This window comes from Sapajus apella, unplaced genomic scaffold (genome assembly GCF_009761245.1).
Source record: "Sapajus apella isolate SASKATOON/1434 unplaced genomic scaffold, GSC_monkey_1.0 scaffold103, whole genome shotgun sequence".
Classification (NCBI taxonomy): domain Eukaryota; kingdom Metazoa; phylum Chordata; class Mammalia; order Primates; family Cebidae; genus Sapajus; species Sapajus apella.
Window position 1 is genome coordinate 1,813,290 of NW_022437043.1, and position 27,739 is coordinate 1,841,028.

At 39.4% G+C, this 27,739-nt stretch overlaps 1 protein-coding gene across 2 annotated transcripts in view; it reads right to left on the reverse strand.

The window, feature by feature from the left end:
- Nucleotides 1-27,739, reverse strand: part of EFHC2 (EF-hand domain containing 2) — a 194,246-nt gene that overhangs the window by 94,395 nt on the left and 72,112 nt on the right. Inside the window, exons 4-8 of one of the 2 annotated variants that reach the window (XM_032258550.1) lie at nt 20,888-21,111; nt 10,552-10,803; nt 9,144-9,257; nt 8,615-8,753; nt 2,385-2,553 (exon numbers count right to left, since the gene is read on the reverse strand). In XM_032258550.1, the coding sequence (XP_032114441.1) occupies nt 2,385-2,553; nt 8,615-8,753; nt 9,144-9,257; nt 10,552-10,803; nt 20,888-21,111 (898 nt within the window). The remainder of the gene's footprint in view (nt 1-2,384; nt 2,554-8,614; nt 8,754-9,143; nt 9,258-10,551; nt 10,804-20,887; nt 21,112-27,739) is intronic. The other variant, XM_032258551.1, reaches the window with a different exon arrangement.

The window sequence follows — 27,739 nt, forward strand, 5'->3', positions numbered from 1 at the left end:
AATATTATAACTGGATTATTAGATATATAATCAACAGAGTACTGTGGGCACACAAAGAACAGAGTAATTCAGCCTGGTGCAGCAAGAAAAATATTATCCTGGTTCTCCCTCCTCAGACTAGACAATCTAACCAACAGGCTACCACAGTGATATCTACCCAGACAATAAAGATCTTTATATCCATCAAAGCTCATATGCTTTAATCTGAAACTATTCCCTCCAATGATTCATATATCAGCATTAACCTCACAACAACAATAGCACCAAGTACATCTTAATAGCAATATATATAATCAACATGTCATGTACAATTTCATGTCTGAATTCACAGTTTACTTGTATTCTTTAAAAACCTATTTTTTGTATGCTTTGTGAAATCATCTTCTTTATGTTCTTCCAGTTTTAAAACCTTGGGTTATTCAAACTCATGTATAAGTCTCTAGCTGAATGTGCTAGTTACTATGGAAACACAGTCCCTGTGTGAGAGGAGCTTGAGGAAAGTGTATTCCTGGCACAGATCGAGCAGTGGACAGAAAGAACAAAACGAGAGACATTTGTGCCTATACCACCATCCTCCAGCCATGACAACATGACAGGAACATGGAATACCATCTAGAGTCAGTGTTCTGTGGGCAAGTTTATACAGTGTAGACAGAGTGAGGGACTAAGTCAACTACTCACAAAGAATGGTTTTCCCCTGGGTTCCAGAAGCAACACCCTGGATAATATTTCATCTTGTTTACTTATAAGAAAAATTCCCTTTCCTTTTACAATAGGGACATTCTTCCTGCCCACCTCCTTCGGGTGGCTGTCCTTAAAAACAGCAGTTAGCCATCAAGAGTCCTACCCTGGAACCTCACCTAAACACTGTTCTCAATAAGGGAGGACAGAGTATAAGTTGGCGACCCTCTTATGTGCTAGAAATCAGTGGTTCTCAAACATTGGTGTGACTCAGAATCCCCTGGAAGGCTTGAGAAAACACAGACTGTTGGGCCCCTTCCCCAGAGCTTCTGTCGCAGTCGGTAAGGGGGCGGGGGGTGGGGGGGGAGGCACAAGAATTAGCATTTCTAAAACTTACAGGGACCATTCCTGAGAAGCACCAAATCTAAAACTTAAAAATGGAACCCTAAAGTCCTTTAAAAAAAAAAAAGATTATTTCTAGAAAGACAAAGGATATCATGTCATAGCAAAGGCAAACTAACATTCCGTACAATTCTTCATCAATTTTTACCACTTTTACAGATGTAACACAACTATTGTTCTCTCTGCTTCAAATGTTCTACAACAGCCCCTGACCCCAATCAATTGTATGAAATTCAGGATGTCTTTTTCTTCTCCTTCTCCTAGTCTTACCACATGTTCCCTTTATCACTGTTTCTCCCCAGGATCTCCTGATCCCTCATTTCCGTCACACAGGACTGCAACCCTCAGCCCACATCCTATTCAAGTATCTACAATCTTTCCCCACCACTTTTCCCCTGACTTCTTTCTCCAGTGTCTGCTCTCCCTGCCCAAGCAAAAAGTAGCCAAGGGCAGTGTCTACATTCTATATGCATGATTCATGGGCAGGTTTTCCTCCATGTCTATTAGGAATACTTCTGAAAGTCCATCATTTAAAATTATACTCAGCCAAGTGAGAAATCTATGGTTACTGAACTCAACCAACCTCTCAAGTGAAAACAACAACATTAATCACCAAATAACATTTTTAAAAACACGTATAAATCCTGGAAATCTCTATAGCAGGGGTTGGCAAACCACAGTCAGTGGGCCAAATCCAGCAGGCCACCTGTTTTTATATGACTTTGGAGATAAGAATGGTTTTCACATTTTGAAATGGTTTAAAAAAATCAAAATAGGAATAATATCTTGTGATACATAAAAATGATATGAAACTTGAATGTCAGTGGCCATAAAAAAACGTCTTATGGGAACACAGTCACACATTCGTTTACATTCTGTCTGTGGTTGCTTTCACGCTACAAAGGCAGATCTGAGTGGTTGTGACAGACACCGTATGGCCCACAAAGCCAAAAATATTTCCTATCTGACCCTTTGAGAAAAACCTTGCTAACTCCTACTCTACATCTTTGCCATCTTCAAGAGACAGAGATATAGATAGATATGGAAAGGCAACATGGATTGGAGATAATATTACTTTAGGGGCCTCCAGATGATACTTATGATACTTATTAAAATAAGCACTCAAGTAAGAACCTGTTAATACGTGCATGTTAATCAACCTCATTAAAAGCCTATAATAATGTCTCCCTGGACTTGCAATTAGATGAGCTACATGACATCTGTTTCGTCATGAGAACTATGTTATAAACTCCAAACACATTTGGGAAAGATCAGACTAAAATCATGGTTCCCTTAAGCACCTGTCTTTTTCCATAAACTGCTTGAAGTTCTTCCGATGAGGTGTGGGCTTGAGGCCTATGCAGTTACGGAGAGAATCCTCTTCAGAACCAAAGCCATTATAAGGTGGAAATTTCCTTTCTATTTTTGGAGGAGGAGAAGGAGGCTTGCATGAAACTGAGGTAAAGTTCTCTATAACAAAACAAAGGCAAACAAAACATCAATATTTTTTTTTGCCCTGATTATGGCTGTTTTGAAAGGATTGTTATGTTTTCAAGATGAACATGGAGATCTTTGTAGACTATTTTAAACTCTTTCAAACAAAACACAGCAAAATCCTGTGAGAGTAGGTTTCAATCATGTTTACAAAAACCATGGAACTCACTTAATAATCACCATTGGTTCAAAAGTTAAAAAAAAAAAAAATCTATGTCAAATAAGTATACATTTATATTTTGTAATCACATTCCCATTTCTGAATATTTTTGTTCTCCTCTGATTTTTTCCAATAATATGAAAATTCAAACTTGAAAGGTTATGTCACTCACTCCATATTTTAACTTGTAATTTAGACCTCTCCTATCTCAGTCAACACTCACTAATACAATTCTTTTCCCGAACAGGACTGACTCCTAACTATTCACCTTTATCCTTCCCCATCTACCAACTCCTCCTACTGCACCTTCTATTTGAGTACCCTCCCTTGCCTCCAAATCGACTCCAGGTCATAACACTTCCCTATGTAGTTCAAAAACAAACACCAAAACAAAACTTTCCTCTCACCAGCCACTGCCCCAGGTAGCTTTTGTTACTGCATAAGGAAAGACTACAATTGCACTGAAATGCAATGAAGCAAACAAACAAAACAGAAAGAGAAAAAACTTTTAAAATAGCCAACTGCCTACTCTCTCCAAGGGAGTGGTATGTGGTAAATACTGTTGATTTTATTTATATACTTATCATCTGTGAGGAAAGAGAGGCGGAGAGAGAGCTGGTAACATATTTGTAATAGCCTAGGAGCTTCCACGTGCTCATTTGCGAGGCTGTACAATCTCTGAGAAGCAACTGTGCTCTCCAGAGCAAAGAACATATTGACCTGATCTACCCAAGTCACTGTGGGGGCAAACAAGATGGCAAAGAAGATGCCAGATCTTTCCTAAGACAAAACAAACTCCCACAGAGTCAATTTCCTACTTCTTCCCCAAGCTTCAGTATGACATAGGTGTTTTCAATCACCAATGAAAGGAGTTCTACATAAGCAAATATTTCCTTTTTCACTGTCAAAGTTCTCAAAGATGAAAAGGACAAATTTCAGTGTACACCTCCAGAAGAGAAAATATAGACCAATTTTTCATCCAAGACAATCTAACCGTTATTATTAAGGTGGTTTTTTGTTTTTGTTTTGTTTTGTTTTTTAACTGATGATCAAAAGGCTAAGGGCTTGAGGCCATTTCTAACTCTTGTTGAAAACATTTTCAGCTTTCATATTCCCTTAGACTTCCTAGCAGCCTTTGTGTGAAATTCCCCCAAACACAATCCCCAAAAGAGTACTGTTCCATCCTAACAGAAACTGCTCACAGCAGACTTGTTTATAAAGGTGACTCAGTGAAAGAGGGGAGCCGGTCTGCCAGTACACAAGTGACTTTCGAGCTTCAACTATTGCTATTTTTGTGGTGATTAAAGAAAAGTCTTGGGAATAAAGGGGAGAGTTCAAATCTTGGAACTGGGCAGAACCGCAGTAGACCCTATCATTGCTAATCAGTACACCTAATGCACCACTGTTTGGTCTTTCATTTCAGGAAGAGCACCATAGCCATGGCAGGAGAGTTCTATGTGATTATTAAAAAATCAGGGCCTGAGCAGTTTCTTACAACAGGAGACATATACATACAACTCTATATATCAGTCTAAGCAGTCTAACCCAAAAGAGGGCACATATTGAATCTCAAAGTAATTAGGACTGCATTCTACGCTTCCCCCTAAAATTACAGGGCTTATAACACACTGTTGTTTTCTCAACCACATAATTTTTGCAACAGATTTAAGTAACAAAAGAACCAATTTAGAGCTTTCCTCTGCACCCACAGTGCCATCTAGTGTATAAAAGCTTAGAACTTTTCCACTTCATCATGCCTTACTTTGATACCACCACACACATCTTTTTGGAAACTCTGGCTCAAGATCCAACTTTAAATCCCATTTCTCTGGGTAATTTGCATACATTCACAAAGCTCTGGACTCACAGCTGAATGACAAGTTTCCTCACTTTGGTTTTCCATCATCCCAGTATCCTGCATGTTTTAGGTGTTAAAAATACTCATTGAATAAATGAAAAAGTATACATTTTTGTATAAAGCATCTTCCCAAATGTCTTAAGTTGGCATTCTGCTAGATCCTGAGACATATATGTCTTTCAATTATCTGATTCCTCTAATTCCAAGTGACTTGTCTATGTATATATACATATACACACGTGTGTGTGTGTGTGTGTGTGTGTGTGTGTGTGTATTTCGAATGCCCATCCATGGTTGACTAGATTTCAACAAATTGGCAGAGAGATGGTATATATTAAAAAGGAGTCTTAACGCTTCTTCATGGTGATTTTCTATTCACCATCTCAGTGGGAAAGACTATTTGGAAAAGCCTTCAATTACCTCAAAGTTCATCGCTTATATTCTAGTAACCTAGAGATGAATACAGGTTTTGGAAGGCTGGAAGCTTAAATAATTTGGGCGAAGCTCTCCTAGACAAAGAATGTCAAATTACTAAGAACAACTTAGGCCAGGGCCTTGGATTGGGGCCCCTGGAAAGGAAGACCTCTAAAAATTATGCTTCAGTAGCTTCAAGGTAAATCCACTTCTGTTTGTATTCAATACCCATGTCAAATGATTTCAATGAAACCCAATTTCGTGAATCACATCATGTTAGAGCTATAAAATCTTTAAGAATCCTCCCATTTCAACCATCTTCATTTTATAGGGGAAGCAAAAGAAACAAAATTGTTAGGTCCATCAAGGCCATGTGATGAGACCGGAAGCCAATTCTATCCTATTGGTGTAATTTTAAGTGTCCAATTCAGTCAAATAATCATTAAACACTCATCTTAAATGTCCTGCTGTTCTTAACACTAGAAGTTCAGAGATGGCCAGAAATGACTCCACAAAATTAAAGATGCTTTAAGATTTTTGTTCAATCTAAGTATAGCCTAATAAGTGTTCAAAAGCAACAAGAATGAACAGTCTTGTTACTAGTTTCATTGTTCCAGTCACTACGAAAAAATGATAAGAAAGTCCATTGATAGACAAATAATAACCTAAGGCAGAAATTCCTACATAAGAACAGTTTACATTTGATCCCTGTCCTTTTAGTGAAAGAAACACCTGCTGGAGCCCCTAGAGCCTTTTTCAACCTTCATGCTATAGGGAAGATCAACAGACCTCCATCTGCCAGTCTGTGTTCATTCACATAAAATAATGAGGGAGTGACATGCTACAGCCCGGCAGGCAGGCCAGGGCCAGCAGGATGGCAAAACTGCCTGATGGAGGGGGTCACACTGCACTATTATAGAGAAGAAATCCATGGAATCACCTTCTCCTTAGAATCCTTAAATGTATGAAGGAATCATATTAAGAGATTGAGTTTTACACAGGAGCTCAAATGTCTCTTCAAATTCTAGCAAGCCCTCCACTTCTACAAAAATAGAAAGTTTATCTGCGTACCTTTCTTGGGACCATAGCCAACTTCTTCTCTTTGTCTGACATTTTTTCAGACCCAAAATAGGTTGGGGTGTCTTTACGCAGGAGAAGGTACTAAAGCAGCAAGGCTGCATACTGTGTTAGAAATCTCCCCCGACTTTCTGCTAAGGCCCCTAGCTGTGTGGCTGGCACTCGTCAGGTCTTTCCTGCGTGCTGTGCGGTGGAGACACCCAGGTTTTCTACTGACCACAATTATTGACAAGGGAGGAAATACGACCACGATTATTAACAGAACCACAATGATTGATGGGACTTTGTCCTGGTTTGGGTTTTAAGGATACCAAAACATAATGTATGTAATTTGGTCAGTTAAACAAATTGCTAGGACCAGATGAACTATAAATAAAATTAAAATGGCAGAAATAACTCTAAGTAACATTAAGTATATTAATTTAATCTTACCAAAAAATCAGGAAAAGCAAATGCAAAGATTATAGGAGAATAGTGATTCATTCCCCCTTCCACCTCATCATACATATAATTTCTAGTCTTTACTTACATTAAGTGCACTGTTGTAACTCAAGAAATGTTGTGTAATAATAGTGTCTGTTAAACGGGATATTTTAACATATGTTATGAGAAATATAAAAAGTCAGTGTGACTATGAAATGCATCATAATTTTGCATTTGCATAATTTTCTGTTTAAATGCATAATGCTCATGTTATATTAGCTTTAAAGGCACAGACTACTTTTTTTTACATCATACAATTATTCCACAGAGTAAACAAAAGAAGTAAACAGAAAGAAATTAAGCACAAGGACTCGACTGAAATGGACCATAGGACATTTGAAGCGGATACATTTACCCAGGATGGCTCGGTTTGGAGCACACCAGGGAATTCACACTGCATCAGAAAATTTTCTAGAGAAGCTGCTAAGATCCTAACAACATACTAAGTCTCAGCAGTACGACATTCATTTTCCCAAATGCCACTTTCATATTCTCAAAACCAAGCTGACAGACAAACATCAACCAAAAGATGGACTAATGAATCATACAATGCTTTGGAACATTTACCATATCCTTTATATTAAGGTAATCATCAGGTGTAAGTTATGGTTTTCGGTGACTCACCTTGATATATACATTTACATTTTTATTCTACACTAAAGACTTATGGATTCCAAACAGGCGTCTACATTTATTAAAGGCCAAATTCTTTTCCCATAGTCTAAGGGCCACCAGCAGCTTCTCTATAGCAGCTGCCACCTGCACATTCCTGGCTGCTTCTTGTCCACAGTCCCCAAAGCAAATATGCCCAACTGTGTCCACTGAGGGGGACTAATTTTAGAAAATAAAATAAAAAGAGGCCACCAATTTGGCCCCAGCAGGGCCCATACATTTTGACTCATCTGGCCAGCAGATGCAGTGCAACAAATTCCCTTGGTGAACCTAAGAGTAAAACTGAAAGCCTTTTTTATTCTAACCCCTTTGTGCACTTGATGTGCCTTCTCCCACAATATGAAGATTCCCAGAATTCCAGGAATACTACACAATGGGGACAACAAGACACATAACATGGCTTCATCTCATTCTAGAGACAAAGCACCTTGTCTTTTAAGAAGCTGTGGCTGTGCATGGCTTCCATCTCACCCCTCAGGGAAGTGTGTTCCTATGAATACTCCAAGGTTCAGAGAGAAGTACGGGACTAAGTACTCCCTATCCCAACTCCAAGTCCCAATCTGGGAGGTCAGCAAGTCCCATCGATTCCTAGCAGCAGCAGGTACCTGCAGCCTCAGGTAGAGGGGAGTTTAACAAATGAGGGTTTATGTTTTAGGTTTCACGTCATATCCTCCACCAGTTTCCAAGACACACGTAACTCGGTGTCACACGCCACAGGTCTCACTTCCCCTTCCAGCCTAGAAACCTGTTATAAACTCTGTATCTCCTAAGTCTACTGCAATAACCTACACATAGTAGGTGCTTAATAAATCACTCATTTTCGTTCTGAACTGAACTAACCTGATTGGAATGGAGTTAATAGCTAAGAAGAGAGAAGTTTGAAACCTGGCTGAGCCTCACCAAGAAAGGTAGAGCAAACTGGCAGAAGAGAATTGCTTCGATAACTCAATTAGATATATCCACTGTGGTAAGAAGAATTAAGTGAAAAGAAATGCATTCAGATTTCCATTTTGATTGCCAACCAAAACATTTACTCCATATTGGAGTGGGGCAGAGGACCATAAGGGAAAATGGAAGTCCCTGGCATCAGCAGACAAATTCAAATCTTGGCTCACTCTTTGCTCACTGCATAATGTTGGAAAAATGAGCTGCCTTTAAGCCTCAGGTTTTTTCACCTATAAAATGGGGATAGTAAATCTACCCATAGAGAATCATTAGCAATATGCAAGACCACAAATGCCTGGAAGATACCAAATGTACAATAAATGGTAGCTATTATGAGCCTAGCATTTGAGACTCCAAAGTGAAATCTTAGCTAAGGAACAAAGAGTTTAATTCTTAAAAGATATTTAATTGACATATGTATCACTTACCAATTCCATATTTAGACTTATAATAAGACTTCGTAAATTCATCACAGTCATAAAGGAGCACTTTTCTTCCCCACACATTGATGGTGACTCCTAGGGACAGGTCACAATCTTTGTAAAACTCTTGGTCTACTTTTCCTAGCTAATAAAAACAAAGGAACATAGCATTGGCACCATGGACCCTCCAAAGAACCAGACATCCCTTCCCAGAGAAAAAAGGAAATGAAAAAATTTTTCAGTCTTTTATAACTAAATTTTAAAAATCAAATAAAAAAGTAACCAGTTGATGTTCATATTCTAAAGTGTTATTTTAGCACTGCAGTATTATACTTACAAACTGCAACGCAATGCATATATTTATATATACATTGCAACATGTTTATTATTAAAAAATACCAGTACAAGGCATACATTTTATGTATTCATCCATTTCGTTCACAATCTCATAAGAGAAGAGTATGTAACTCGCCCCACTGTTCAGGTTCCAGGGAAGTCACACTAGAAACAGGTAATGAAATGTGAGGTTCCTTCCCTTATACTTATCCAACAGGTAGCCATCCTCTTGGTTCCTTTTTAAGTCACCATACAAATTGAGAACTGTTCGATCTGTTATCTGGCCTGGTTGATAGACTCTGGTGTGGCCATACTGGAAGACAAAATCAAAACAACATGTGGTAGGACTTCATCCATTCCCTTTCTTACTATAACCCCAGGGCTGGCATACAGGTGGCACTCAAAGAATATTTGTTGAATGAATGAATAAAATGAAGTAACTGATATTGGCACATTGTAAATGTTAGGTATGTCATTATTATTTTATATTTAGCTTATTTTTCAAAGCCATTCTAAAAACAGGTTTCTCTGGCACCTCCTGGTCGCCTGCTATGCGTATCCCAGAGCTCCCTCTGGGACAAATTGTGCCTCTCCTGCCTCCAAGCAACACCGTAGGGCTTCTGGCAGTGGGCTCAGAGAATCCGGTTAAACCTTCTGTGAGGACTGAATGGACAGCAGTTATTTGCCTTAGAAATTAGTGTTATGGTAACCTTTTCACGAGCACTAAGAATTCAATTAAAAGATACTTTATCCAAATAAGAAAGAAATTATAACATAGAGCTTTTGAAAAAACCTTTATGTTTTTAAGTGTCGTTATACGTGTTTACAGGTCCATAGGTGGTATTTTTTTGTGCGTGCTATATTATCACATTTTAAAGATGGGGAAATAAGCTCAGAGAGGTTAAGTGATTTGCCCAAGGTAGCACAGCTATTAAAGGGCAGACTCAGAATTCTAATCCAGGTCTGGCCTGTTTCTGCTGCATCCAAGTTACCTAAGCTCTCATATGGCTGTAAATATTTGTAGAAATCAGTCTGACTACTCTTTTTAATATCAAATAAAATCCAAAAGTCATCACTGCCACTAGCTAGTGGCTAGTTGGTGACTAGTTGCTACACTCAGAAGAGATGCTTAGGTTTGTAAAGTTGCATGTGTATGTTTGTGAGTGCATGTGTACACACACATGTGGGTGCACGTGTATAGTGTGTGTTTGTATTCACAACCCAGACCAAACCATGGGTTCTCCTCAGTAGTCTGCAGAGATTATACCCTAGTGCCCCATCCAAAGCCACAAGCAATTCTTTTACCAAGGGGTCATTTATTTTCATAAAACTTTGTGAACTCAATGATGATGATGTACTTTTTCTTACATTTGACTTTTTTTCCTTTACTTCCCTTAACTTCAATGTTCCAATGCGAATTTATCATATTCTCTGTATTACTTTCACAGATGTATATTAATAGAGAGCACAAAATGAAAGTTTCCTGAATACCTGCACTAGTGCACGGTTACTATCATCCCATACTCTTAACACACAACATTCCCAACAGTGACTCTAGTCTTTTGTTCCACAAGCAAATTCAGAAAGCAGTTATGTCCACTGCTCACCTTGGGTAGCTTACTCCTCCGGAGGAACATTTTCATAGGATCTCGGCCTGAGTTGTCTGGAAGCAGTTCTTTGATTTCAATAGTATCATCACACAAGTAGTAATGCAGGATGAGTTCTCGACGGTCTCCAAGCATTGAGACTGAGTCATCCCACAGGCAGAAGAAACGCAAAACCTTGCCATGATACTGGAGGAACTGTTTCCGGGTGTCAAAGGATTCGTAGGGACGTAGGGGCTCTACATGTTCTAGAATCTGCAAATGGAGAAAATATCAGTAATAGTTGCAAGTTTTGCATAATCACTTCTAGGATACACACAATCAATCAAGTGACAAATATATAAAGATATATTTTTGGCCAGGCACAGTGGCTCATGCCTGTAATCCCAGAATTTTGGGAGGCCAAGGTAGGAGGATTGCTTGAGTTCAGGAGTTCAAGACGAGCCTGGGAAACATGGCAAAAACACAACTCTTAAAAAAAAATTAGCCAGGTGTGGTGCCACACACCTGTTGTCCCAGCTACTCGGGAGGCTAAGATGGGAGGACTGCTTCAGCCCAGGAGGTCAAGGCTGCAGTGAGCCATGTTCACACCACTGCACTCCAGCCTGGATGACACAACATGGCCCTGTCTCAAAAAAAAAAAAGGGGTGGGGGGTATATATTTTCTATAGACTATTCTGTGATATATTTTTAAATTTCAACTATGACATACATACATATGCATCTATAATCAGTTTTAATCTTAAGAACAGAGACAAGCATGAGGAAGTTTTTCTTACTAAATATTATTTTAATACACTAAACTATACTTCTGGCCAGGCACAGTGGATTACACCTGTAATCTCAGCACTTTCGGAGACCAAGGCGGGTGGATCACTTGAGGCCAGAAGTTCAAGACCAGCCTGGCTGTCTCTATTAAAAATACACACAAAAAAAAAATCTAGCCAGGTGTGGTGGTGGGCACCAGTAATCCCAGCTACTCAGGAGGCTGAGGCAGGAGGATAGATTGAACCTGGGAGATAGAGGTTGCAGTGAGCTGAGATGGCACCACTACACTCCAGCCTGGGTGACAGAGTGAGACTCTGTCTCAAAAAAAAGAAAAGTTTAAAAAATTTAAAAACTATACCTCTTTAATATTTTTAAAAACTGACTTTTCTCAAAGATTTAAAATTTATATTTAAGAACAGATAAAACTAATCTACGGTGACAGAAATCAGAACACTTAACTGCCTCTGGGTAGGGAATTTGACCAGAAAGGGGGACAAAAGAACTTTCTGAGGTGATAAAAATATTCTACGTCTTGATTTTTGTGTTGGTTACTCAATTGCACACATTTTACAAACTTGACGTACACACTTAAGATTTATATATTTGATTCTATGTTAATTATATGTCAACCAAAAACATAATTTGTCTTTTCACTGAGAAATTCACAAGTACGTAATTGTCACTCGTTCACAGATTTTTGTGAAGGTAAAAGGGAAGAAATACATTCATTATTTTATTTTAGCTCAACAAGCTTTAGGTGTCAAAGATAAGAATGCTCTGGAGAAACAGGAGCACAGCAAATGGAGAACTTAAGGTTTGCAAAGCCTCTGCCTCGGCTGTCCTCTGGCCCAGGAACCACTAGTTTCACAGTCTTCTTGATGCAACTCTTCCCTCTATTTGCATGTTTGTGGCCTTGTCTTGGAATAAAACTGCCCCCTATTCTGTCTGATGTAGCCAAATAGGACTGTTTGTTATATAAGGAAGTGCTCACTGACAAGGGAGATGTTGTCGCAAATCAGGTTATACAATCTTTTTGTAAATTCTTGAAATTTTCTAGCTGTCAAGGGCAGTCTAGGTGCACTTTTAACCCAAGACAGCAGAAAGACACGATGGTTTTCCAAAGGCTCTTCAATCTTATCCCTGATATTTAAATGAAATTATGGGACCACTATTTCAATGGATTGAAAAATGTTTCTTTGGCATTATGAGGCCTCTAAGAAAAGCATTATTGATAACATACCATTGGGATTCTTTTCAGTCTAAGTTAAATTGTTTAATTTTAACTTTACAGTTAAAGGCAGCAAACACTGCAGAAGTAAATGTATGAAAGTCAATATAGAAGCCTCTTATTAAACTCCTAATTTCCCAAAGACTTCTATATTTATTGAAGAATTTTCTCCCTGGGGGAATAAATGCTAAAATGATGTTCCCACTCTGAAAGGAAATTATTTAAAACATTTCTTAGCTGTTCTTGGTATTTATTCTCAATTCCTGGCATAAAAGATCTTTTTCTGGGGGTGGCTGGCAAGATGGCCGAATAGGAACAGCTCTGGTCTACAGCTCCCAGCGAGATCAATGCAGAAGGTGGGTAATTTTTGAATTTCCAACTGAGGTACCTGGTTCATCTCACTGGGACTGGTTAGACAGTGGGTGCGGCCCATGGAGGGTGAGCCGTAGCAGGGTGGGGCATCACCTCACCTGGGAAGTGCAAGGGGTCAGGAAACTCCCTCCCCTAGGCAAGGGAAGCCTTGAGGGACCCTGCCATGAGGAATGGTGCACTCCAGCCCAGATACTACACTTTTCCCACAGTCTTCGCAACCCGCAGACAAGGAGGGAGATTCCCTTGGGTGCCTACACCACCAGGGCCCTGGTTTCAAGCACAAAACTGGGTGGCTGTTTGGGCAGACACTGAGCTAGTTGCAGGATTTTTTTTTTTTTCATACCCCAGTGGTGTCTGGAACACCAGCAAGACAGAACCATTTACTCCCCTGGAAAGGGGGCTGAAGCCAGGGAGCCAAGTGGTCTAGCTCAGCAGAACCCATCCCCATGGAGCCCAGCAAGCTAAGATCCACTGGCTTGAAATTCTCACTGCCAGCACAGCAGTCTGAAGTCGACCAGGGATGTTGCAGCTTGGTGGTAGGGGAGAAGTGTCCACTATTACTGAGGTATGAGTGGCAGTTTTCCCCTCACGATGTAAATAAAGCTGCTGGGAAGTTCAAACTGGGCAGAGCCCACCGAAGCTTGGCAAAGCAGCTGTAGCCAGACTGCCTCTCTAGATTCCTTCTCTCTGGGCAGGGCATCTCTGAAAGAATTGCAGCAGGCCCAGTCTGGACTTATAGTAAAAAACTTCCATCTCCCTGGGATAGAGCACCTGGTGAAAGGGGCAGCTATGGGCACAGCTTCAGCAGACTTAAATGTACCTGCCTGCCACTCTGAGGAGAGCAGTGGATCTCCCAGCATAGCCCTTGAGCTCTGCTAAGGCACAGACTGACTGCTCAAGTGGGTCCCTGACCTCTGTGCCTCCTGAATGAGAGAGGCCTCTCAGCAGGGGTCAACACACACCTCATATAGGAGAGCCCCGGCTGGCATCTGGCAGATGCCCCCTGGGATCAAGCTTCCAGAGGAAGGAACAGGCAGCAATCTTTGCTATTCTGTAGCCTCTACTGGTGATACCCAAGCAAACAGGCTCTGGAGTGGACCTCCAGAAAACCCCAGCAGACCTACAGCAGAGGAGCCTGACAGTTGGAAGGAAAACTAACAGAAAGGAATAGCATCAACATCAACAAAAAGGACATCCACACGGAAACCCCATCCAAAGGTCACCAATATCAGAGACCAAAGGTGGATAAATTCATGAAGATGAGGAACAAACAATGCAAAAAGGCTGAAAAATCTAAAAACCACACCTGTTCTCCTGCAAAGGATCATAAGTTCTCACCAGCAACGGAACAAAACTGGACAGAGAATGAGTCTGACAAACTGACAGAAGCAGGCTTCAGAAGGTGGGTAATAACAAACTACTCCATGCTAAAGGAGCGTGTTCTAACCCAATGCAAGGAAGCTAAAAACCTTGAAAAAAGGTTAGAGGAATTGCTGACTAGAATAACTAGTTTAGAGAAAAACAAAAATAACCTAATGGAGCTGAAAAACACAGCACAAGAACTTTGTGAGGCATACACAAGTATCAATAGCCAAATTGAACAAGCAGAAGAAAGGATATCAGAGACTGAAGATTGACTTAATGAAATAAAGCATGAAGACAAGATTAGAGAAAAAAGAATGAAAAGGAATGAACAAAGCCTCCAAGAAATATGGGACTATGTGAAAACACCAAACCTAAGTTTGATGGGTATACCTGAAAATGATGGGGAGAATAGAACCAAGTTGGAAAACAGTCTTCAGGATATTATCCAGGAGAACTTCCGTAACCTAGCAAGAGAGGCCAACATTCAAATTCAGGAAATACAGAGAACATCATAAAGACACTCCTTGAGAAGAACCCCAAGACACGTAATCATCAGATTCACCAAGGTTGAAATGAAAGAAAAAATGTTAAGGGCAGCCAGAGTAAAAGGTCTGGTTACCCACAAAGGGAAGCCCATGAGACTCACAGCAGGTCTCTCTGCAGAAACCCTACAAGCCAGAACAGAGTGGGGGCCAATATTCAACATTCTTAAAGAAAACAATTTTCAACCCAGAATTTCATATCCAGGCAAACTAAGCTTCATAAGTGAAGGAGAAATACAAACAAGCAAATTCTGAGAGATTTTGTCACCACCAGGCCTGGCTTACAAGACCTCCTGAAGGAAGCACTAAATATGAAAAGGAAAAACCAGTACCAGCCACTGAAAAAAAATACCAACTTGTAAAGACCGCCAACACTATGAAAAAACTACATCAACTAATGGGCAAAATAACCAGGTAGCATCATAATGACAGGATCAAATTCACACATAATATTAACCTTAAATGCAAATGGGCTAAATGCCTAAACTAAAAGACACAGACTGGCAAACTAGATAAAGAGTCAAGACCCATTGGCATGCTGTATTCAGGAGACCCATCTCACATGCAAAGGCACACACAGACTCAAAATAAAAAGATGGAGGAATATCTGCCAAGCAAATGGAAGCAAAAAAAAAAAAGCAGGGGTTGCAATCCTAGCCTCTGATAAAACAGATTTTAAACCAATAAAGATCAAAAAAGACAAGGGTATTACATAATGGTAAAGGGATCTATGCAACAAAAAGAGCTAACTATCCTAAATATATATGGATCCAATACAGGAGCACCCAGTTTTATAAAGCAAGCTCTTAGAGACCTACAAAGAGACTTAGACTCCCACACAACAGTAATGGGAGATTTAACACCCCACTGTCAACATTTGACAGATGAATGAGACAGAAAACTAACAAGGATATTCAGGACTTGAACTCAGTATGGACCAAGCAGACCTAATAGGCATCTACAGAACTCTCCACCCCAAATCCACAGAATATACATTTTTCTGAGCACCACATAGCACTTATTCTAAAACTAACCACATAATTGTAAGTAAAACACTCCTCAGCAAATGCAAAAGAACAGAAATCATAACAGTCTTGTAGACCACAGTGTAATCAAATTAGAACTCAGGATTAAGAAACTCACTCAAAATCACACAATGACATGGAAGCTGAAAAACCTACTTCTGAATGACTACTGGATAAATAACAAAATTAAGGCCAAAATAAATAAGTTCTTTGAAACCAATTACAACAAAAACACAACATACCAGAATCTCTGGAACACAGCTAAAACAGTGTTTAGAGGGAAATTTATAGCACTAAATGCCCACAGAAGAAAGCAGGAAAGATCTAAAATCAACACCCTAACATCACAATTAAAAGAACTAGAGAAGCAAGAGCAAACAAATTCAAAAGCTAGCAGAAAACAAGAAACAACTAAGATCAGAGCAGAACTGACAGAGATAGAGACACAAGAAACCCTTCAAAAAAATCAGTGAATCCAGGAGCTGGTTTTTTGAAAAGATTAACAAAATAGATAGACCACTACCCAGACAAATAAAGAAAAAAAGAGAGAAGAATCAAATAGACACAATAAAAAATGATAAAGGGGATATCACCACTGATCCCACAGAAATACAAACTACTATCAGAGAATACCATAAACACCACTATGCAAAAAAACAGAAAATCTAGAATAAATTGATAAATTCCTGGACACATACACCCTCCCAAGACTAAACCAGGGAGAAGTCAAATCTCTGAATACACTAATAACAAGTTCTGAAATTGAGGAAGTAATTAATAGCCTACCAACCAAAAAAAGCCCAGGACCAGATGGATTCACAGCCGAATTCTACCAGGGGTACAACATTGCTTCTGAAACACTTCCAAACAATAGAAAAAAGGGGACTCCTCCCTAACTCATTTTATGAGGTTAGCATCATCCTGATATCAAAACCTGGCAGAGACACAACTAAAAAAGAAAATTTCAGGCCAATATCCCTGATGAATATCAATGCAAAAATCTTCAATAAAATACTAGCAAGCCAAATCCAGCAGCACATCAAAAAGGTTATCCACCACAATCAAGTCAGCTTCATCCCTGGGATGCAAGGCTGGTTCAACATATGCAAATCAATAAACATAATCCATCACATAAACAGAACCAATGGGGGAAAAAAAAACACATGATTATCTCAACAGATGCAGAAGAAGCCTTTGATAAAATTCAACACCACTTCATGCTAAAAACTCTCAGTAAACTAGGTATTGATGGAATGTATCTTAAAATAATAAGAGCTATTTATGACAAGCCCACAGCTAATATCATACTGAATGGGTAAATGCTGGAAGCATTCCCTTTGAAAACCGACACAAGACAAGGATGCCCTCTCTCACCACTTTTATTCAACACAGTATTGGAAGTTCTGGCCAGGGCAATCAGACAAGAGAAAGAAATAAAGCGTATTCAAATAGGAAGAGAGAAAGTCAAAGTATCTCTGTTTACAGATGACATGACTGTCTATGTAGAAAACCCCATCCTCTCAGCCCAAAAATCTTCTTAAGCTGATAAGCAACTTCAGCGAAGTCTCAGGATACAAAATCAATGTGCAAAAATCACAAGCATTCCTATATACCAATAATAGACAAACAGAGAGCCAAATCATGAGTGAATGCCCATTCACAATTGCTACAAAGACAATAAAATACCTAGGAATACAACTTACAAGGGATGTGAAGGACCTCTTCAAGGAGAACTACAAACCACTGCTCAAGGAAATAAGAGTGGACACAAACAAATGGAAAAACATTCCATGCTCATGGATAAGAAAATCAATATTGTGGAAATGGCCATATGGCCCGTAGTAATTTATAGATTCAATGCTATCCCCATCAAGCTACCATTGACTTTCTTCACAGAATTAGAAAAAAACTACTTTGAATTTCAAATGGAAGCAAAAACGAGCCCATATAGCCAAGACAATCCTAAACAAAAAGAACAAAGCTGGGGGCATCACACTACCTGACTTCAAACTATACTACAAGGCTACAGTAACCAAAACAGCATGGTACTGGTACCAAACAGACATATAGACCAATAGACTAGAACAGAGGTCTCAGAAATAATGCCACACACCTACAACCATCTGATCAGTGACAAACCTGACAAAAACAGACAATGGGGAAAGGATTCTCTGTTTAATAAGTGGTATTTGGAAAACTGGCTAGTCATATGCAGAAAACTGAAACTGGACCCTTTCCATACACCTTATATAAAAATTAACTCAAGATACATTAGACTGAAATGTAAGACCTAAAACCATAAAAACCCTAGAAGAAAACCTAGGCAATACCATTCAGGACATAGGCATGGGCAAAGACTCCATGACTAAAACAACAAAACCAATGGCAACAAAAGCCAAAATTGACAAATGAAATCTAATTAAATTAAAGAGCTTCTGCACAGCAAAGGAAACTATCATCACAGTGAACAGGCAACCTATAGAATGGGAGATAATTTTGGCAATCTACCCATCTGACAAAGGGCTAATATCCAGAATCTACAAGGAACTTAAATTTACAAGAAAGAAACAACCCATCAAAAAGTGGACAAAGGATATGAACAGTTCTCAAAAGAATATGTTTATGCAGCCAACAAACATATGAAAAAAAACTCCTCATCACTGGTCATTAGAGAAATGGAAATCAAAACCCCAATGAGATACCATCTCACTCCAGTTAGAATGGCGATCATAAAAAGTCAGGAAACAACAGATGCTGGAGAGGATATGGAGAAACAGAAATGCTTTTACACTGTTGGTGAAAGTGTAAATTAGTTCAACTATTGTGGAATATAGTGTAGAGATTCCTCAAGGATCTAGAACCAGAAATACCATTTGACCCAGCACCCCATTACTAGGTATATACCCAAAGGATTATAAATCATTCTACTATAAAGACACATACACACTTATGTTTTATTGCAGCACTATTCACAATAGCAAAGACTTGGAACCAACCCAAATGCCCATCAATGACAGACTGGATAAAGAAAATGTGGCACGTATACGCGATGGAATACTATGCAGCCGTGAAAAGGGATGAGTTGATGTCCTTTACAGGGACATGGATGAAGTTGGAAACTATCATTCTCAGCAAACTAACACAGGAACAGAAAACCAGACACTGCATGTTCTCACTCATAAGTGGGAGCTGAACAATGAGAACACATGGACGCAGGGAGGGGAACATCACACACCGGGGCCTGTTCGGGGGTGGAGGGTTAGGGGAGGGATAGCATTAGATGAAATACCTAATGTAGATAACGGGTTGATGGGTGCCAAAAACCACCATGGCAAGTGTATACCTATGTAACAAACCTGCACATTGTGCACATGTACCCCAGAACTTAAACTATAATTTTTTAAAAAAGATCTTTTTCTTTATAAACCTATAAAATCCCACAGTGCTCTGTGTGATTTCATATAACACATCATTATTCACAGTCACTATCATATAACACCAACTGTTAGTGAATGAGTGCAGCCATATGCAAAGGGTGGCAATTCTTTTGGATCCATTTCCTTCAGGTTCTCTCTGCTGGTTCTAAATTCTTTCTATTTATCTAGACTCTTTCATCTATGGTATTTGGAAAAAATAAAAATGAATCCAAATCAAAAAAATCCCTTTGTACATCGATATACAGGCATTTCACCTTAGATATTCTAGGATCAACAACAACAACAACAACAACAACAACAAAAAAAAATATATATATATATATTTCTCCAGAGGGCTGTATGCCTACAACATTAAAGAATAATTCTGCTGGGGCTGGGAGGCAGGAATAGATGAATGATCCTACATGTGGCTTTTAAAAAGAGTTCAAAACAGAATCAAAAGAGAATTTTGTTACCTCTCTACAAGGAAATTGTGTTTCCTTGTTACCTCTCTACAAGTAAAGAATTTCGTTACCTCTCTACAAGGAAATTTTGTTATCTATCTACAAGGAAATGAATTATAAGTTTTAAAACAATAAAAATCAGAGAAAACTCATCTATGGGGAGAGAAATAAGAACAGCAGTTGTCCATGGTAGGGAGAGGGATTGATTCACAAAACGCATGGCGGTGAGGTGGGGGGCTTTCTTGGGGGAGGGAAATGTTCTACATCTCAATCTGGGGGTAGGTTATAGGGGTACATGTATTTGTTAAGACTGACCCAACTATACACTTAATTTCTGCGTATTTTACTGTGTATAATCACATTTCAATAGAAAAGGAAAAAGAAAACAAATGACAATGATGAAAATCAGGGTAAAAGTCAAGAGATTTGCAATGCAGTCCCAGCAAGGAGATTAGCTGGGTGTGTCACCTTCCACCCCTTTGAGTGTTCAGATTCTTCCCCTGGAAAACAAAATTTGGGCCAAGGAACTGTTAAAAAAAAAATAGGAAGAAAAACATAATACTGAAAATACTGAGTCTTTACTCCCTTACACTAGCTGGGGTCACACTTTGTAGATAAACATCCTTTCCTAAAGGGGGTACACCAGAATCATGGTCCTCCTTATTATTCCAGAGCATCTTGGCATCCAGTGCCACCCTAAGAGGACCTGGGAGTTCCTAGGAGGAAGAAAAACGGTGCACCCAAGTCTTGGTTCACTAAATCACTAATGCAGAAGCAAAAATCTTTCTAGCCAGAGTTAGGCAACTAAAATGTAAAAACACAAGCCAAGGAAGTATGGATACAACTCATACACCATCAGTGACCACAAACCCAATTGTGAGTACCTAGAAACTGTCTCACCTGAGCAGTTCACTGAAGACTCCTACTTCTGAAAGGGAGACTCTCTGCAGAGAGAATTGGGGTGAGGCAATGAGGAAGTCATTCCTATTCTGTTGCTAACACTCAGCCTTCCCTCTAGCCCAAAAAAGAGCAAAATAACTTGAGTAACTATGGCCCTAAGAGCTCTTTCACATCCAGAGTATAAATAAATACCCTTTACTGACTTTCCAAAGGGATTCTTACTCTGAAGACAAGAACTCAATGAACATCAATTTCTTACCTCTCTCCGAATCTTAATGTAAGGATCTTCCGGACATTGTACTGGTGGATTCACTTTGACTCCTAATTTACTCAAAAAGTTTCTTGTGAATGTATCACAGTCATAAATCTTGAATATCCTGCCATAGAAGACAACCTCTGTGCCGACATTAAAATGATACACGGTATAAAACTGATCCTCATCAGGAGGCGGGAGAGTAATCCGATGACGCCGGATAGAAGTCCCTATGGCATGAAAGAAAATACAAGTGTTTTATCATATGGGTAACAAGAAGATACAGCACATTCACTAACAACCTGGAATACTTTCACAGCAGAAAACTGGGCAAAAGGCTCATTCTAGGCAACAGCATTAGTACGTTCCAACTCCGAGGGAGTCAGAAGGAGCTGAGACTTCGAGGTTCAGAGCTCTGCGGCCAGCCTTGCATGTGGTTAGAGTTGCGTTAAGTAGTGGTAGGGAAGTATTTTAATAAACCATAAAGACTGGGGTAAGGATGGGGGATGAAGGACAGGGGAAATAGTCAGAATGACCAAAAGTACCAGATGCTGCCATCATGTCTTTTCCTAGAACAAGCCTGTTCACATTCAGCCACCAGCAAACACTCAATCACTCAACATAAGCACGCTCAACAAGGCATTAAGGCACCAATGTAGAGTGCTCACAAAAATGCATACTCATGTCTCAAAAAACAAATGCTAATAAGCTTTGGAATGAGAGGTGTCAACATTGACTTAGAAGTTTCAATAACAATTAATGACTTTCAGCTGCTGGGAAGTTTCATGGAATCTTCTTTCGTCTATCAACCTATTTTTCCTCCTCCTTCTTCTATATAGCCTCTGGCCACCTCCATTGAACCACTACCTCAAATGAGGGTTACTAGAGGCTTCCTAGTTCTAGCCAGTGCTCTGGGCCAAAAGCTCTAGGTCTCAACCCATCTTCTACTTCCAACCCTGATGCCCGTTCATTTCTCCTCTTATGTTCCCAGGGTCCCCTACGTATATCCAAAAGAGTGGTCAGCCACTGGAGGTAAAAGGGTTCCTTGCCTACATGAGCGTACCAACTATACCACACCATATCAGCTAAGTTACCCAAATACTGCGGCAATCTGTTGTCAAGGATTGTTTAGGGGCCAGGCACAGTGGCTCATGCCTGCAATCCCACCACTTTGGCAGGCCAAGGCAGGCAGATTGCTTGAGCCCAAGAGTTCAAGACCAGCCTGGGCAACATGGCAAAATCCTGTCTCTACAAAAGAAAAAAAAATTAATAATAAAAAAATTAGCTGGGTGTGGTGGTGCCCACCTGTGGTCCCAGCTACTTGGGAGGCTGAAAGGTGGGAAGATTGCTTGAACCCAGGAGGTTGAGACTAAAGTGAGCCACAATCACACCACTGCTGTCTAGCTTGGGCAACAGAGCGAGACCCTGTCTCAAAACAAACAAACAAAAAGAATTGTTCAGCATTTGAGATTTTATCCTGCTTGCAAGATGACAAGTTAGCTTTCCTTAGCTTCATGGATGCTGGTAGAAGACAGGAGGTGCCTTCGTCAGAGACAAAAGGCAGTTTATTAATCAACAGTAGCAAGAGTAGCCTGAATATCAGCATTTCTTGCTCCAATTTCCTAAGCCCCAGTTCCCACAGGATGACACAGTAAGGGCCAGGTAACATTTGCCCATTATAGGAGAGGAACCATTAGCTTAGGGAACCCAAATCTTTTATAATAAGCAATAAGCATGCCTGCTTTTGTCTCAGAGGGAGCTACTATCTTTATTAGACTTTATTCTGGAAGGAGACACTAAGCCTCTATCTTCCAAAGCTATAAGCAAACCTATACTTTGCTCCAGAGGAAGAGACTATTTTTGTCTTCCACAGCTACTTGCTATATAAACATCCTTAAAGAGATAGTCCAGAACAAAGAGAAGTCAGTACCTTACAGAAATGCATGATACCCATGGAGAATTGTCTCTCAATATCTGTAACTGACTTAGGCCTGAGAATCTACTCCAAGAACAAGGAGAAAAGGAAAGCAGAGCAAACTGCGGATCTAATGATTCAATAAAAATTGGCTTGTGAGAACTCTGCATGTAGGTATTTTAATATAAAGATGTCAACCTATCGTCTTTGTATTTTATACAGCACTGAGAATGGTGCCTTTTCTCAAAGTCTAGAGACACTGTAGGAATTAGTCATTCCTTATTCATTAAGGAATATTTAATGAATATCTTTATGTGCCAGGAACTGTGTTGGGCTCTCTTCCATTATTCTACTTATCATCTTTTCACTCTGTTGAAGGGAAATTAACTAAAATCATTTTCAGCTTTTCTTTGCAGCAATTTTTAATTACTTGGTGCATTAAATTAAAATAATAAAACTATAAAATTAGAACTGGCCTAGAATATTTTTAAATGTACTACATAAAAGATGATTTTACTGCAAAAAATTATACTTCAATTAGCCTTTAATTCGTAGCACTGAAAACAGTATGCAAATTATTTAATCATTCAAGATTAGACATTTAGAACAAATTGCATACTTCAACATGTATAAAAGGATGGGCATTTCAGGTATTTTCAGGAACCATTATATACCACTTTAAAAATACTTATATTGTGACAGTTTTTAAAATGTATAAGAATTATTCAACAGTCAGGAGCTTCTTCAAAAATTCCATCTATCTTGCATTTTTACTTCATTATAAAAATTCAAATAAGCAAGTTAGTGCTGATTTTTGTTCAGTAAGACTTTGGATAGGAATCCTTTATTTTTCTAGGTGAGAAAAACTGGTTCACCCACTGGGCTTTTAAATAATACTAATCACAATCATCATCATAGCCCTAAGATAAACTTTCACTTACATTTTCTCATTTAATCCTCAATAATTACGTAAGACAGATAATACATGAAATATGAATATTCAGTTTAAGGATGAGAAAACCAAAGCTCAGAGTGGTTAAATGCCATGCCCAAGGTCATGCCCTAACAAATGGCAGTAAAAGATCTGGAAGTTGGGTTTTCAGACTCTAACTAAATACCATTACTTTCCATAGTCTGCACTGAGCTGTAATTCACTGTACTGCAGCTACATATTACTTGAGGAGAAAAGGCCATAGGTATAACAGGAGAGAAATAGATAAAAGAGCTAACAGCCACCATGAAAAGAAAAGAGAGAAGATGGAGTTGCTCTTCCGAAAGAACAGTCTCTCTCTGCTCTAAGGGGAAATTTCCAGAGATGCCCGCCCACTGCTGTGGCAATGCATCCTGCAGGGCCTGCCACACCAGGTGACTCAGATCTCAGGCCCCCTCCCCCTACTCTTCCATCTCTTAGCCTCCACACATCTCTCACTAGATGCTTCTCAGAAAAGGCCAGAGAAGTTCTTTTTGGTGACCAAAAAAGAGTCCCAAACATCCATGAGTTAGAAAGAAAAGGCAGGTTTAACACTAATAAAATTTTGATAACCAAAAATCTGATGTCACAATTCCATACTAATCAGTAAACCAATGTGGGCCATTTGAAATGTACAGTTGCACGTGAGAGCTTTCAATAACATATTCTTAAGATTTCTCAACTGTGTCCTTTGAGAATTAAAATTTCTAATTATCGGGATTTATGTGTTTTTAGTCTTCCATGATACATGGCAGAAACTCCATCAGCAGGAATTTGTTCTGGGATATCAAAGAAATGGGCAGGATATGTGTCCATGGCCCACATTGAAGAGCAGGTGAAATCATCAAGATGGATAAATAAGGATATTGTTAAAAAACATAAAAACAACTAAAGCACTGCAATTACCCTTTAAAGTTTCACGTGTTTATCTTAACTGCCCCATAAAGACAATTGGGACACATGTCCAGGGATCAGGTACCTGCTTTCTGGCTTTTCCTCATCGCCATGTTTTACATCTCTCTTCCTTTGTAAAATCCCTGTTATCTGGCTATTCTCTGCAAGCTTTAACTTTCTAACATTTCCCTGTGGTTCAGATCAAAGTGACCATATATCCATTTATGTTTAATGTGTTTTCATGTTATTCAATTGGGAATTGCCTTAGATCTTTGCTCATACCACTAAATTTACTTTTCTGGAATTCATCTTCCAGAATTAAGACTCCAATCTCTCACCTCTATTTTATTATTTATTTATTCATTCATTTCTGAGACACGGTCTCACTTCATTGCCTAGGCTAGAGTACAGTGGCATAATCATGGATGAATGCAGCCTCAACCTCCCAGGCTCAAGTGATCCTCCCTACCTCAGCCTCCCGAGTAGCTGAGATTACGGGCATGCACCACCACACCCAGCTAATTTTTTATATTTGGTAGAGAATCTTGCTTTGTTGCCCAGGCCGGTCTTGAACTCCTGGTCTCAGGTGATCCTTTTGCCTTGGCATCCCAAAGTGCTGGGATTACAGGCGTAAGCCACCACATTTGGGTCACCTGTATTTTAAGTATGTTAATTTCATTTTAGTAATGCTGCATACCCAGAGTACATCCAAAGTCTAAAGGCAGATATTTCTTAGGTAAATGAAGATATAACTGCAATTGCCACTTGTCATCACATCTACAAGTTTGTGCCCTAAAAATACTAAGAGCCTTAACCACAATCAGACAACAGAGTGTCTTTTCTTCCTCTTTTGCATGCTATATTCCTCCACTAAAATGACTACTACAGCTTTACTTTTGTTTTTCTAAAATATCACCTTTAGAGTTCTGGTTTCACAAGAATAACTATTTTTATATACATAGCCTGGCACCTATCTTGCAGCAAAAGAATAAGAAACTTAAAATTCCACATTTCTGTGTACAATAAGAAATAGTAACCCTATGCATCTCCCCTTTAGCCATTGAATAAGCACCAAAATAACAGATGCTTTAATGTCCTCTTGCCCAGTTTTCCCTATTCAATCTATGATCTGCTCCCAAACACTTCCCAATTTCTTGTCCCATCACTTTATCTTATGTAGCTCCTTTTGACTATTCTGCCTTTCTCTTCTATCTTTATCTAGAGAAACTTTTGAGGTACCAATCAAATGCCAGTTTCTCTAGTAGATATTGGCTTTTCCTCCTCTGATCCCTCTAGTATCTGGTTCCCTCCCCAGTGTTCACCCTCTAGGGTTACCAGATTTAGCAAATTAAAATATAGGTTGCTTGGTTAAATTTGAACTCCAGATAAACAACAAAGAATTCTTTCTTAATTTTTTTTTAATTTTTTTCGCACAGGTTGGAGTGCAGTGGTATGATCTCGGCTCACTGCTACCTCTCCCTCAGCAATTCTCCTGCCTCAGCCTCCTGAGTAGCTAGGATTATAGGCATGTGCGACCATGCCCAGCTAATTTTTATATTTTTAGTAGAGACAGGGTTTTGCCGTGTTGGTCAGGCTGGTCTCAAACTCCTGGCCTCAAGTGATCAGCTCACCTCCTCCTCCCAAATTGCTGGGATTACAGGTGGAAGCCATCATGCCCAGCCAAATTCTTTAGTATAACTATGTCCTATACAATATTTGGGACATAGTTATACTAAAAACTTCATTGTTTATCTGAAATTCAAAAATAGCTGAGTATCTTATACTTTAACTGGCAACTCTCCCACCACCCCTCCTCCACTTTATGGGATATAGTACCTACATATAGTATATGCCCGATAGGAGTGAATGGCAGATGAATGACTGACTTGCATTTTGTGATTACATTTGCTCAGTCAAGTAGATTATCTTAGAGTATTAAAAAATATGTAAGAAATACTACCTTATTAAGGGGCCAAAACAAGTCATTAGCGGAAATCAGTGTTCTTAACTAAGATCCACTAAGAACCATGGGGAAGCCAGTTCTTGACCCCCACGTCTACAGAAGAAAAAAATTCTGGGATGAGCTAGGAGATTCTGATGATCACTTCTGAGAACAACTGGTATAGACCATGCCAGAAAATCATGGCACATTTCTAACCATTATCCTTTCTTTAGCACAGATTAGTCTGGACTTGGTGTATTTAACTGACAATTATTCTGTTAGACAATTAGAGGTAAAACTACTGGGTTAACCTCTGACATTCTTGGCTTGATATAATGTTGTTTTAACTACATTCCTGCAGAAAAGCAACACATTCTATAAATATAACACATCTAACTGAAAAGAGAGTGATGTCCTGGCAAGAAATGAAAGCAAGCCTTGAAGTGCAACACTGACTTTCTTGACTCATAACACACACAAATCTCCTTGCCAACAAGAACTCGTGAATATTAAAAATATGTTGTTCTGATTAGAAGCTGCATGAATGCCTATTTTGGTACCATGCTAATGGATGCCTCTTTTGCTTCTGGCTGATTCCAAACTCCCCCTACCCTAAAAAAATTACATGATAATAGAGGCAACTAAAAGAGGGCAGGGAGGGTTATAATTCCTCCAGTTGCACTCATTACAAATGGTCAGGTACACAAGAAATAAGTGCATCCGACCTCTAAGTTCATTTAGAAAATATCAAAACCCTATGAAAGTGACAGGAACACCATCACTGCACAGCATCTAAACTTGACCATTTGCCTCTTCCCAGGGCCTAAATACATGGAAAGCAGGCCCAGGCCAATCAAGTCACAACAGAAAGAAACACTACCTACCCTGTCCCACTGAGGTCTGAACCACTGGCTCAGTAAGTGTGTTTTCTTTTTTCCAATCACTTAATTTAGAAAATCTCAGGCCAGGTGTGGTGGCTCACGCCTGTAATCTCAGCACTTTTGGGAGACCGAGGCAGGCGGATCACCTGAGGTCAGGAGTTAGAGACCAGCCTGACCAACATGGAGAAACCCCGTCTCTACTAAAAATACAAAATTAGCCGGGTGTGTTGGTGCATGTCTGTAATCCCAGTTACTT